Source organism: Aotus nancymaae, unplaced genomic scaffold (assembly GCF_030222135.1).
Source record: "Aotus nancymaae isolate 86718 unplaced genomic scaffold, 86718_ANA_hifiasm-v0.15.2.pri h1tg000010l, whole genome shotgun sequence".
NCBI classification, from domain to species: domain Eukaryota; kingdom Metazoa; phylum Chordata; class Mammalia; order Primates; family Aotidae; genus Aotus; species Aotus nancymaae.
Genome location: NW_026988421.1, coordinates 11,755,635 through 11,769,631, shown reverse-complemented (window position 1 = coordinate 11,769,631; position 13,997 = coordinate 11,755,635). Strand labels below are relative to the sequence as shown.

General features: G+C 45.3%; 1 protein-coding gene across 1 annotated transcript; it reads right to left on the bottom strand.

The window, feature by feature from the left end:
• Positions 1-1,366: 1,366 nt before the first annotated feature.
• On the bottom strand, positions 1,367-12,807 carry PRDX3 (peroxiredoxin 3). The gene is made up of 7 exons (XM_021676950.2): positions 12,752-12,807; positions 10,969-11,101; positions 7,258-7,399; positions 6,547-6,682; positions 5,523-5,626; positions 2,544-2,709; positions 1,367-2,166 (listed from the first exon to the last, which is right to left on the bottom strand). The coding sequence occupies exons 1-7, from the start codon at positions 12,785-12,787 to the stop codon at positions 2,113-2,115; spliced, it is 771 nt and encodes a 256-aa protein (XP_021532625.2). The 5' UTR covers positions 12,788-12,807; the 3' UTR covers positions 1,367-2,112.
• Between the last annotated feature and the right edge of the window lie 1,190 nt (positions 12,808-13,997).

The following is a 13,997-nucleotide window of genomic DNA, read 5'->3' as shown; positions in this document are numbered from 1 at the left end:
CACAGGAGAGGGTGGGGGCTGTGTGTGTGCACTTGAATTCACGGAAGCCACAGTGTGCTTAGGGTATTCAGGCGGCCTCCGGAGTCCTGGACTAGGGGACCCAGCACACCACTTAGTTGTGTGACCTTGGCCAAGTCAGTATCTCAAAGTCTATTTCTCATCCGCAAAATGAGGATAACAATTGTACCTATCTCAGGGTTTTGTTTAGGATCAAAGGAGATAAAACATCCCTTAACACAGCACTGGGCCACTCAGAAGTGCCCAGTAAGGGCCATTAACCCCCAGCAGGCTGATTCCTTCCTTTGCCCTGCCCCTCCAGAAACAGGAAATCGGCTAGTGGTGTCCTTCAGGCTTGTATGATTCCTCTGCTTCTACAATCGCTCAGTTCGCCTAGCTCACTTTTCTTAACCTCCAAGGTTTTATCTCCTCTTCCAGGAAGCCTTCCCTGACCCTCCTAGTTGAGGTACCCTCCAACTCCTCAATGTTCCCGTTATGCTGCAGAACTTCAACTACAGCACCAGTGCAGTATGCAGCATGCTGTACTATTCTGCTGTCTCTACCCTTCAGGATGTCACAAAGCTGGCCCGCTGGCCTGCTTCCCCGCTTTGGACGGCTATGTTGAGTCTTAACCAAGGAACCAGAGTAATTATCTTAGAACATGTTGATGTCACCCTGTTTTTCAAAACATTCCTAACATTCCCCACCCTAGAACAGAACCTAAAATCCTTGGCCTGGCCAAAAGGCACTCTGGAACCCCCACCACTGCCCTAGTCACAGTAAATCTGCATCCGCTCTGAGCCCACTCTTGCCTCAGGGCCTTTGTGTGTTCCCTGCCCTCTGCCTGGAAGCCTCTTATCCCCTTAACGCTCTCACTTTCTACACATTTTCTCTCCTTTGATGCTCATCAAAACTCCGAGATAGGTACAATTATTGTCCTCATTTTACAGATGAGAAAACTGATCCAGAGAGACAGACTTTCCCTTAAAGGCCTTCCTTGACAACTCCATCTAGAACATCTACAACTCTGCTTCAGCAGAGCTTCACTCCCCATTAGTTTCCTTCCAAACACTCTACTACATGTATTGTGCTTCCCCCCTAGAATGTAAGTGCTTAAAAGCAGGTGTCTGTCCTTTGTTCACTCTTGAGCCTCTTAAACAGCATCTGGTGCAGGGTAGGCCTTCAAGGATTTACTGAAACAATGAGTAAATGTTTCCCTATCTGTCTTGCCCCTAAACTGAGTTCCTTGAGTGTGGAACCAGCATCTTACTCTCTTTGTGGCCACGGAGGTAAATGCTCAATAAATGTTTGTTGATATAATCTGAGAAGGAAAGGAGAGCCCAGAATAAGCTGATCCAACAGTTAATGATGTATTTTAAAATACAAGTATTTTAAAATGTTTATTTTTATTATATATTTTACATTGAATACTTCAGCAAAGAAAATAATTATAATTTTTATTCTTTATAATCAATTACACTAATCAATATCTAGAAATATACATAGACAAAGTTAGCTAATGAATAAAATAAGTAAAATGACTATAAATTTCAGGGATGAGGGATCATGCATGATAGTTAAGTCACTCTGCCACTTTTTAAAATAACATGATTCACATTTGCTTCAATCACATAAACATTCATTGCAGGAGTTACACAGCTGATAATAACTGAAAATTGTGATCACTGGCAACTTAAAAGAAAATTCAGTTTAATACAAAGACATTAAAGATGAAAATTTCAGGACCCTTGATCTGAAGTTTTCAATGAGTGTTGTTCTACTTTGATATAGGCAAGATTCAGGTAAGGCTAAAACAGAAGAGTGTTTCCATTGAAGACATGATCTAAGAATCACCTTTTATAGAGACAAATTATTTTCTGTAGAAACTAGCTAGCTAGCCGCCAAGATATCACCAATAAAGGACTCCTTATACTAGCAACTACCATGTTTAAAAGGTCTTAGCCAGTATTACCACAAAACATTTAGAGCAATATTTACGAATATAAGCATAATTGGTTCCTTGCCTTCTACAAATAACTATCTTTAAAATGATAAAAGCAGGTTTCAATTGTGTTTCTTCTCTGGGGTGAGAAGGTGCAGACACACATGAGTGATCTACTGATTTACCTTCTCAAAGTACTCTTTGGAAGCAGCTGGACTTGGCTTGATCTGAAAATATAAAAACATTTCATTAGGTAACTGTGACTTTACAATAATAGTCCCAAAATGAGTGGCAGTCTCCCAATTTTTAACCTAAAGTTCTTTAAACTTTTAAGTATTTGTTTCCTTTAAAACATATAGACACCTATATTCATTAAAGCCTACCTGTCCCCGATCATTTGTTCCTGGCTGTCCCTGCCTGTCCCTGATCATTGGTTCCTGGCTCCTCTCCACCCCCACGCCTTCTGCCCCACAGCAGCTTCACTCATTTGCACATCATCTGTACGCTTGCTCCAAGGGAGGGCTCCCTTTTGTGGATATTACAGGTCAATAGCTCTTGAGGCGAGAGAACACGGACCTCACTGCTTTTGGGGAACAAAACCTACTGTAGGAGAATCCGGTGTCCAGTTCGCTGGGCAGACTTCTCCATGGGTTTCTACGTACTGGAATGCCTTCACCAAGCGGAGGGTTTCTTCCACACTTCGGCCCACTGGGAGATCATTGACACTCAAGTGCTTGATGACTCCATTGGGGTCGATAATGAAGAGACCTCTGCAAGATAATTTATCCTCATTAGTGCCTCAAGAGTACCAGAACTAGAACAGTCCCAACTCTTCTCTTTTAGGTCTTTAATTCTCCTAATATTTGTTAAATGTGATCGTATGCTTAAAGGTGGGGTTTTCACTATTATGCAAAAAGCTTGTTGTCTCTTACTGAAGACAGATGCTTTAACAATGGCAGGACTGGACCAGGTCATCATAAAAAACACGCAGTATGGTCACATTTACAAATTCATACACTTCCCTGAATGTCAACAGTATTGGAAAGTCACTGAACCAGACAGAGCGAAGACTTTATTAGTGACTTGGCAAGCATTATTTGACCTGCTGTATCACATCTTGGCAAGAAACTCATAGGCAGATGGGAAGAGACAGAGAGGTATTTTATCTGTGTTCAATAACTTTATTATTAATGAATTCTTGGGTAAATGGGGGGAAAATCCCATGGGAAAAAAATCTTTGTACAAAAAATGTACAGGCTCTAAGTCCAGGCAGAACAGAAAACCATGCCTATCACTTTTTATTATGTAATAGCATGTAATGAGATGACCATGCTACCACAGTGGTCTGTGTTTATCTTCTGTGTTGGTGTTACTGTGACAGATGCAGGTATGTTTAGCCTGGGAGTTTGTTGGTTTTAAATACAGAGTCTCACTATATTGCCCACACTGGAGTGCACTGCTGTTCTCAGGTGTGATCACAGCATGCTGCAGCCTCCAGCTTCTGGCTCAACTGATCCTCCCACCTTCGACTCCTAAGTAGCTGTGACTACACGTATACAGCTATTTAACCTAAAGGTTTTAACAGTCTGTCTTAAAAGGATGTGGGAATTCCAGGTGTCACTCACTCATGGAAAAGGAAAGCTGGAGAAAACTCAGGGTAAAAACGTGCTTCTCCATCCCTGGGTCTGGCATTGCAGGCCTGGGGTTTGAGGTGAAACTGCTCCCAGAGGTTGCAGCCAGCTGAAGTCCACCAATAGAAAGAGAGGGAGAGCTGGGACAGAGCAGGGCTGACATACTCCTGAAAGTCTTATCTTACAAGCCAGACTCAGCTTCTCTCTCTTGTTAATCTCAATATTAAAACCGGTACAGAGGTAACTGCAAAATTAGTGAGATCTCATAGGGAAGGGAACCCTAGGGGAAAAATAGCCAGTACCCTTTCTCTGGCCATTGCCAATTCTGAAAGAGCTAGGATTTTGTTTGATAATCTCTTTAAAGTTAAAAAAAGATGGCCTGGCCGGGCGCGGTGGCTCATGCCTGTAATCCCAGCACTTTGGGAGGCCGAGGCGGGTGGATCACGAGGTCAAGAGATCGAGACCATCCTGGTCAACATGGTGAAACCCCGTCTCTACTAAAAATACAAAAAATTAGCTGGGCATGGTGGCGCGTGCCTGTAATCCCAGCTACTCGGGAGGCTGAGGCAGGAGGATTGCCTGAACCCAGGAGGCAGAGGTTGCAGTGAGCCGAGATCGCGCCATTGCACTCCAGCCTGGGTAACAAGAGCGAAACTCTGTCTCAAAAAAAAAAAAAAAAAAAAGGCCTGCTGGGTGCAGTGGCTCATGCTTGTAATCCCAGCACTTTGGGAGGCCAAGGTCGGTGGATTACGAGGTCAAGAGTTTGAGACCAGCCTGGCCAAAATGGTGAAATCCCATCTTTACAGAAGAATACAAAAATTGGTTGGGTGTGGTGGCGTGTGCCTGTAATCCCAGCTACTCAGGAGGCTGAGGCACAAGAATCGGCTTGAACCTAGGAGGCAAAGGCTGCAGTTAGCTGAGATTGTGCCACTGCACTCCAGCTTCAAGCTGACCAGGCCCCAGAAAAACTGTGAGGCACATCAAAGGGAGGCCCTCCCTTCCTGGATGTCAAGTTCTGCACAACCCCTCCTTCACTCCTATTCTCAGCAGACTTCAAGACGTCAACTCTAAGGCCCAAGTTCTCATCTGTCCCAGGAAGGTTATGTTTGAATGTGGGGCTGCTGAGGACTGAAAGCTTTTCACTCAAAGGAATAAAGGTTTGAATACAGACAGAAATGACATTCTGGGACAGAAGTCCTAACAGCTGCTGCCAGGAACTATGCTAAAAACTCTAGCTGTGTCACTTATTTAATCCTCACACCCACCTGTGAGGTACATCCTCATTTTAGTTATGGGAAAACTGGGGCTCAACAAGGTTAAATCACTGGCCCAAAGTCACACAGCTATTAAGTAGCTGAGTTTAAAAAAGAAAAAAAAAAATCAAACCCAGGACTCTCTGGTTCTAGGGCTGAAGATGGTCACCATTCCAAGAGACTACCTCTTACCCTGCTAGTCCCCGCTTCTCCAGTCTGATGGCTTCACTGTCAGCATTGTGTCCGCATGGAAGTGGCTCCCACTGAGTAAGGGAGTATGGAGCAGTGTGGCCTCAAGATGCAGGCAGCTTTCTTCAGAAAGAGACCAGGGTGGTGGAGGGGACACGCATGTCTCAGCATTTCTGAGAGACCAACAACCCTTGCAGGAGGCATTTCATCAGTGCTTATTAAAGACTAAAATTAAGGATTTTTTGATTTTATTGTTATAAAAAATTTAAAACTTTAATTTTTTAAATATAATAGAGATGAGGTCTCACTATGTTGCCCAGGCTGATCTTGAACTGCTGAGCTCAAGTGATCTTCCTGCCTTGGCCTCCCAAAGTGCTACAGGCTTGACCCACCATGCCCAGCCAGGATCTTCTGGTTTGAAACATTCTTTACCAAGGTTGACATAAATCCCCTAAGAAGTAGAATGATACTAAACATGAAAAATAATCTTCATCAGAAACAGGATCTTACCTTAGTGCAAGACCAGGACCTTCTAACAGCACACCGTAGTCTCGGGAAATTTGCTTAGTTAAATCTGACAAGAGTGCGATGTTCATGTGGCCCAAACCACCATTCTAATAAAAATGCAAACATGACTGACTGTTAGACTGTGTGGTCTCACAACATTCTTGACCGTGTACCACAATGTTTAGACCAACAATAACGGCAACAGGTAACAGTAGTTACTGGGCCCAGTACTGCTATTCTATTAACTTACTGCTTCCTTGAAACCACCCTGGAGTACATACTATCAAAATGAGGAAACTAAGGCACAAAAAAGTAACTTGTTCCAGGTCACAGCTAGAAAGGGGTAGAAGGAAGATTTAAACCTGGCTTACAGACCTTTTCTTTTTCTTTCTTTCTTTCTTTCTTTTTTTTTTTTAAAGACACAGAGTCTCGCTCTATCACCAGGCTAGAATGCAATGATGCAATCACGGCTCACTGGAGCCTCAAACTCCTGGTCTCATGCAATCATCCTGCCTCAGCCTCCTGAGTAGCTGGGACTACAGGTGCCTTTTCTAATTCTTAGAGTATTCTTTTAAAGACTAATTTCTCAAACATAAACATGGAGAATTAAAAAAAATACCTTGAGTAGGCTGGGCCCGATGACTCACACCTGTAATCCTAGAACTTTGGGAGGCCGAGTCATGTGGATCACCTGAAGTTGGGAGTTCAAGACCAGCCTGACCAACATGGAGAACCCTGTCTCTACTAAAAATACAAAATTAGCTGGGGGTGGTGGTGTATGCCTGTAATCCCAGCTACTCAGGAGGCTGAGGCAGGAGAATTGCTTGAACCCGGGAGGCGGGGGTTGCAGTGAGCCGAGATTGTGCCAATGCACTCCAGCCTGGGCAACAAGAGTGAAACTCCGTCTCAAAAAAAAAAAAAAAAAAACCTTGAGTAATTTGATCTTGATAGTACAGCAGCACAGCCAGAAATTTAGATTCTTCCAAGTAAGTTTCTAAGAGCAAAAGCTAGGGGAACAACGCTATACCTTTCTTGGTGTATTTATCCAGGCAAGATGGCTAAAGTGGGAATCCACTGAGACTGCAACAACTTCACAGTTCACGTCGTGAAATTCGTTAACTTTGTCACTAAAAGCAATAATTTCTGTAGGACACACAAAGGTGCTGGAAAAAAAGGGTAGAAATTCTCGTCAGAGAATTTAAAAACGGATTTTAACAATTAGTAGTCTAAAATTAGTTCAACTTGCCAAGGGTAAAAAAGGCAAAATGGTTAACCGTCCTCACTGGACTACAGCATTGTGCTGGCAAAAGTACTACTACCTCCCCTCGCCTTTTTATTTTAGGAACTGTATCAATAACTGGAGAAAGGGAACACACATTTTAAGAAAAAATAATAATAGTTCAATAAAGCTGCTTTATGAACAAAATCATTTTATTATGCCTACTTTTCTCATTTTTCCCCAGACCAGTGGAAACTTTTTCATGGACTGGCTTAGAGAAGCACTGCTCCAGAGACACAGAGTCATGCGAAAAGGAAAGTTGCCCTATCCCACCCCTGAAGTTTATCACTTGTAAACGAGCTACAGATCCAAGCTGTAATCAACAAGGCCATCAGTGATAAAGGGTCAGGAAGAATTCTTCCTTTCACAAGAGTATCTAGGGCTAGACAATTCAGTGTGGAAACAGGATATGTGCTTGCTCTCAGAATGACACAAAAGCACCATAGAAATTACACTTACAAATCCAAAGGATAGAAGAAAAGCACCAAATATTTCCCCTTAAAGTCATCAAGGCTTAGGTCTTTGAACTCTCCATTGACAACGGCTGTACCCTTAAAATAGGGCGCATGCTGGGTGACAGCAGGTGCATGGTATGAGGAACCTGAAAAAAACCCACACTCATATGTAGTTCATCATTTGCTACATCAAGCACCTATGATTTTATTTAAACGTCTCATAATTAATTAGTAGTATAAACTGCTCAGTAGTATAAATAAAAACATTCGATTCAGGCAGGGCGCGGTGGCTCAAGCCTGTAATCCCAGCACTTTGGGAGGCCGAGGCCAGTGGATCACAAGGTCAAGAGATCGAGACCATCCTGGTCAACATGGTGAAACCCCGTCTCTACTAAATTATAAAAAATTAGCTGGGCACGGTGGCGCGTGCCTGTAATCCCAGCTACTCGGGAGGCTGAGGCAGGAGAATTGCCTGAACCCAGGAGGCAGAGGTTGCGGTGAGCCGAGATCGCGCCATTGCACTCCAGCCTGGGTAACAAGAGCGAAACTCTGTCTTAAAAAAAAAAAAAAAAAAAATTCGATTCAACTGTACATCTTAGAGGTCACACTTTGTCACCTGTAGGGGATTGGTTCTAGGATATGGAAATCCATAGGTGCTCAAGTCTCTTATAAAATGGTGAGTTGCATATAACCTACACACACCCTCCAGTATACTTAAATCATCTCTAGATTACTCATAATACCTAACACAATGTAAATGCTATGTCAATAGCTGTTAAACTGTATTGTTTAGGGAATGACAAGAAAAAAGTCTATGTGTTCAGTAGAGACACAACCATCCATTTCCTCCCAAATATTTTTTCTTTTTTTTTTTTTTGAGACGGAGTTTCGCTCTTGTTACCCAGGCTGGAGTGCAATGGAGCGATCTCGGCTCACCGCAACCTCCGCCTCCTGGGTTCAGGCAATTCTCCTGCCTCAGCCTCCCGAGTAGCTGGGATTACAGGCACACGCCACCATGCCCAGCTAATTTTTTGTATTTTTAGTAGAGACGGGGTTTCACCATGTTGACCAGGATGGTCTTGATCTCTCGACCTCGTGATGCACCCGCCTTGGCCTCCCAAAGTGCTGGGATTACAGGCGTGAGCCACCGCGCCCGGCCCAAATATTTTTTCTTTTTTTTTTAAGATGGGGTTTCATCATGTTGGTCAGGCTGGTCTTGAACTCCTGACCTTAGGTGATCCGCCCGCCTTGGCCTCCAAAGTGCTTGGATTACAAGTATGAGCCACCGCGCCCGGCCCCCGCAAATATTTCTGATTCAACCAACCACAGACGCAGCACCCAGATACAGAAGACCGACTGTAATTTCTCCTTCTATAGTTTTATATTGTGCACAAATTCAATTCCACGTGCTATGAAAACCAAAGAGAGGAAGACAAAGATAGTAGGGATGGAATTAAGGAAGACATGAGACTAGAGACAGATTTAAAATATGGTTCAGATTTTGTCAAGTCTAGATGGGATGGGGCAGATGGCATGGAGGAAATAGCAGGAAGGAAGAACAGGGCATGTGTTTGGAGCAGCCTGTGGCACAGTCTAACAAGAACAGAAAGCGTGTAAGGGTACAGAGGGAAGAGCTGGAGAAGCAACAGGCAGGAACAGTTGAAGGCCAGGCTGCAAGAGTCCTTCAATACTAGGCTGCTGGGTTTTTTTTTTTTTTTTTTTTTGGAGTCAGACTTGCTTTGTTTTTTTTTTTTTTTTTTTTTTTTTAGACGGAGTTTCGCTCTTGTTACCCAGGCTGGAGTGCAATGGCGCGATCTCGGCTCACCGCAACCTCCGCCTCCTGGGTTCAGGCAATTCTCCTGCCTCAGCCTCTTGAGTAGCTGGGATTACAGGCACGCGCCACCGTGCCCAGCTAATTTTTGTATTTTTAGTAGAGACGGGGTTTCACCATGTTGACCAGGTTGGTCTCGATCTCTTGACCTCGTGATCCACCCGCCTCGGCCTCCCAAAGTGCTGGGATTACAGGCTTGAGCCACCGCGCCCGGCCAGACTTGCTTTGTTAACAGGCTGGAGTACGGTGGCGAGATCTCAGGTCACTGCAACCTCTGTCTCCCAGGTTCAAGCGATTCTCGAGCCTCCCTGAGTAGCTTGGACTACAGGTGTGCGCCACTATGCCCAGCTAACTTTTGTATTTTTAGTAGAGATGGGGTTTCACTATGTTGGCCAGGATGGTCTCGATCTCTCGACCTCATGATCCACCTGCCTCAGCTTCCCAAAGTGCTGAAATTACAGGCGTCAGTCACCACGCCTGGCTGGGTCTGCTTAACAGCAAAGATTTTAAGAGTCACAAGAGCTTTTTATGTAGGAGATACAAGAGAGATGGCAGTTTTTAGGAAGATTAGTTTGGCAGGAGGGAAAGAGAAGCAGGAGGAAGGAGGAGATATGTTAGGAGGTGGTTTCAGTGATTTTTTCTGAGACAGAGTCTCATTCTGTCGCCCAGGCTGGAGTGCAATCTCAGCTTACTGTAACCTTCACCTCCCAGGTTCAAACGATTCTTCTGCTTCAGCCTCCTGAATAGCTGGGATTTTAGGAGCGCAACATCAAACCTGGCTAATTTTTTTTTTAAGCATTTTTAACAGAGATGGGATTTCACCATGTTGGCCAGACTGGTCTTGAACTCTTGACCTCAAGTGATCTGCCTGCCCTGGCCTCCCAAAGAGCTGGGATTATAGGCGTAAGCCACTGCACCCAGCCTCGATTTCAGTGATCTTAGTTAGAAGTACTGAGGGGAAGCATGTGACAGAAGGAACAGGAAGGAATGGATGCAAGAGATGTGTCAAAACTGAAAAGAACTTGCTTCTACCTGGGAATGAAGGACAGAGCAGATCCAATGACAAAATGCCTGAGACTGCCACAAACAGAAACAGGAGGAGCTGCTGGGGATGGGGATTTGAAACCAGTGAAGTTTTAAGCCTGTGGTATCATATCACTACTAGAAATATTTTAAAGCTCCAGGATAGTAAAATTGTGAAACCTCTAACACTTTGCCCACAAAGCCTTTACTAAACTATATCCCCCCAAACCATTACATGTTAAATACGTGCTTTTTCAAAGCCTAGTTAAATCTAGACAAGGTATTTTCAAATACCACTTATTATCTGAGGCTGGTCTTAGCAAAGCCCATATCCTAGAGAATGGAATGTAAATCTCAAAAAACAGCTAAATTTCATTCAGATTACAGAAGATATCATTAGACAGGCCTGGTTCCTAAGTGGCCACCTGAGGCCAGCACACAGGTTTGAATCTTAGCACAGCTGCACTCAGGTCCCCACAGGCACACCCCTTCACACACAGCAGACCCGGGAGGCATGAGCTCCCAGTAACCCCATCCTTAACACAGTGGATTAAAAGCTCTCGCAAGCAACATGGAAATGTGACAAGGGCAGTTTGCCTCAGTGATTCTCAAACCTGGCTGCACATTAGAATTAGCAGGTGAGCGTTAAAAAAAACTTCATGTCCTGGTCTCATCCAGAGACTGACTTAGTTTGTCTGGATGACAAACTTTTATTTATGGATGTGGGACTGGGCAGTGTTATGTTTCTGAAAGCTCTCCAGGTGAGTCTAATGTATGGCCTGGGTTCAGAGCCCCTGTCCAGAAACGATGATTTATGTTTCTTTTACCTTGCTCCAGCCAAGACAAGACATTAACACTTACTAGTGCTGAAGAATTTTGCTTGACAGGAACCAGAACACAATACGTCTGTCAAGCTCGTTCTTCCACATACAGCAGGCCTGAGGGCTGCAGTGGCAGAAATGCCCCAAGGAAGGGCACTCACATGTCGGGCAACCTGGAAGGATAAACTTTGTATTAGAAAGTTTTTCTGGATTAGTGAATGAAGGCTGAATGGGTATCGTGCCAATGGTGGTTTCAGCTGTCCCTGTTCCTGTGAACCAAATAGAAAACCCCAAACTCTAAAAGTATGGATTGGGTCTCCATGTTTTTAACATTCCCTTTTCCTAGGAGACTGGAAGGTAGAGGGGAACTATAAGAACACAAAGATTCAAGAATCAGAAACTCCATGCGCTTAAAAGCAACACAGGGATCAAAAGCCAGAGGACTTGGCCTGGCCTTTCCCAGCACTATCTGATGGGAATGTTCTACCATGTCAAGGTTTTCCTTAGAAAAAAAGAAGGCCCCTCCAGCACCAGCGACCAGTAAACAAGCAGAGCCAAGTTCAGCCTCTGGGAGTCTGGAAAAGGCTCAAGGGAAATGTTTACTCAACTTTCTTTCTTTTTTTTTTTTTTTTTTCTTTTGAGACGGAGTTTTTGCTCTTGTTACCCAGGCTGGAGTGCAATGGCGCGATCTTGGCTCACCGCAACCTCCGCATCCTGGGTTCAGGCAATTCTCCTGACTCAGCCTCCTGAGTAGCTGGGATTACAGGCACGCGCCACCGTGCCCAGCTAATTTTTTGTATTTTTAGTAGAGACGAGGTTTCACCATGTTGACCAGGATGGTCTCGATCTCTCGACCTCGTGATCCACCCGCCTCGGCCTCCCAAAGTGCTGGGATTACAGGCGTGAGCCACCGCGCCGGGCGTTTACTCAACTTTTTTTGTTTGGTTGGTTTTGAAACAGAGTCTTGCTCTTTTACCCAGGCTGGAGTGCAGTGACGTGATCTTGGCTCACTGCAGTCTTGACCTCCTGGGCTCGAGAGGTCCTCCCACCTGAGCCTCCCCAATAGCTTCGACCACAGGCGCGCACCACCATGCCCAGCTATTTTATTTTTTTGTAGAGACAGGGTCTCACTAATATCGTCCAGGCTGGTCTCAAACTCCTGGGCTCACGTGATCTGCCTGCCTCGGACTCCGAAGTGCTGGGATTACAGGGGTGGGCCACCGCACTCTGCCGGTTTGCTCAACTTTAATGTCCAAAATGACTCGGAGAGAGAAAGGGGCTGTGCTGAACCCCACCACGAGAAAGCCGTGTACCAAGAGAGCACGAGGCACTGCCCACAGGAAAGCAGGAAACAGCAGCAGAAACACTCGGGAGCGGGGTTAAGAGGGAACGCCTTTGTGATTTTAGCACTTTGCGCGTTTTTAACCAGTATTTAAGCGGCTGCTCATAGCAATGCCTTGATGTAGGCATTCTTTCCATCTTAAGTACACAGCCTGAGAAGGGCGAAGGCACTTGCCCAAGGTTCATAGCGTCGGTGGCAGAAGCAGGGCAAGGACCTTAAGTGGAGATGGGCCTGGGGAATGCGGACGCCGAGCGAGGAGAGACTCGAGGAGATAGCGAGCAAGGGGTTGGGGGGTAGGGCAGTTCTGCGCAGGCTCATGGAACCTTCCCCGGGGGAGGAGGCCTCAGGGTCCGTTACCCGCTGAAATCCTCCAAGAAGAGCAAATAGCCCTCAATGCCCAGAGGCGCGGGATCCTGTCTGGGAAGCACGCTCCCGGAGCCACCAGTGTCTCCACGCCTGTCCCCAGCCGACAGCCACTTACCGATGTTCGGAGCAACCTTCCCACAGCAGCCGCCATCTTTAGTGCACGCGGGCGTAGCGGGCGGGCAGAGACGTAGGGGTGGGGCCTACGGGTGGGGGGCGGGGGCGGGGGCGGGGCTGGATGAGCCCCCTCCTTCTTGCTTCTTGGGGACCCTGAGGGAGATTCCCTTTAGGTTGAATGTTTGTGCAATTGACACGTAGTTTTCCTACCGTCGCCCCAACCTAAAAACAAATCCAGGCGGGGAATTAGGTATTTATTTCCATATTTCCCACTGTTTTGTTAACCTTGTGTGGATTACTGTTTCTACTCTTCCTGTGAAGGATCCCTTTCTTATTTCAGCCTCAGGTAGAGACTTCTGGCTTCTGTATGAAATGGAATTAATTACTAACGCAGTTTTAGTCCGTTAATAAGGTAAGTGGGCTAAACACATCAAAGCTTTGTTGGCCTGAAAACCACTGGAATTGTATGTGGTCTTCCATTTTGGCCTCTCTTCCCCAAATTGGGACAAATTTAAAATTTGTTTTTTATCAGTAAAGCCAAGTGTTCAGTGGTGACCATAGTACTTTGAAGCAAGTACATCAAACATAGATAAAAATCACATGGTGGCCTTACAGTAAGTGTGACAAATTGCTATATTGGAATTGGTATTTTATTTTATTTTCTTTTGAGACAGGGTCTCACTCTGTCGCCCAGGCTAGAGTGCAGTGGCGTGATCTCGGCTCACTGCAGCCTCTGCCTCTCGGGTTCAAGTGATTTTCCTGCTTCAGCTTCCTGAGTAGCTGGGATTACAGGCGCCTGCCACCACGCTCAGTTAAGTTTTTGTATTTTCAGTAGGGATGGGGTTTCACCATGTTAGCCAGGCTGGTCTCAAACTCCTGACCTCAAGTGATCCACCCACCTTGGCCTCCCAAAGTACTGGGATTACAGGCATGAGCGACCACACCTGGCCCAGTATATTTTCTAAAACCATCTCAGGTACTGCTAGGTGCCACCCTGGGTACCAGTTCCCAGCTGTGGAAAGGACTGCCTTGAATATGCAGAGACACACGTGTTTCGACTATTTCACGTCACTCCTTCTTTGTGTTTAATTATGTCTGTGTTTAGCAGATGATTGAAAAAAAAAGGAGATTGTAATTTTGGAGCTCAAAATTGTACTGTAGGCCAGGCACAGTGGCTCACACCTGTAATCCCAGCACTTTGGGAAGCCGAGGTAGGAGGATCACCTGAGGTCAGGAGTTCAAAACCA

Bases quoted from the DNA above. Each gene is read 5' to 3' on its own strand.
- PRDX3 (XM_021676950.2), bottom strand. From the start codon at position 12,787: ATGGCGGCTGCTGTGGGAAGGTTGCTCCGAACATCG. The intron at 7,400-10,968 runs GTAAGTGTTAAT...GGTTTTTTTCAG, and splicing joins AGCAAAATTCTTCAGCACTA to GTTCCTCATACCATGCACCT. The intron at 2,710-5,522 runs GTAAGATCCTGT...ATTATCTTGCAG, and splicing joins GGTCCTGGTCTTGCACTAAG to AGGTCTCTTCATTATCGACC.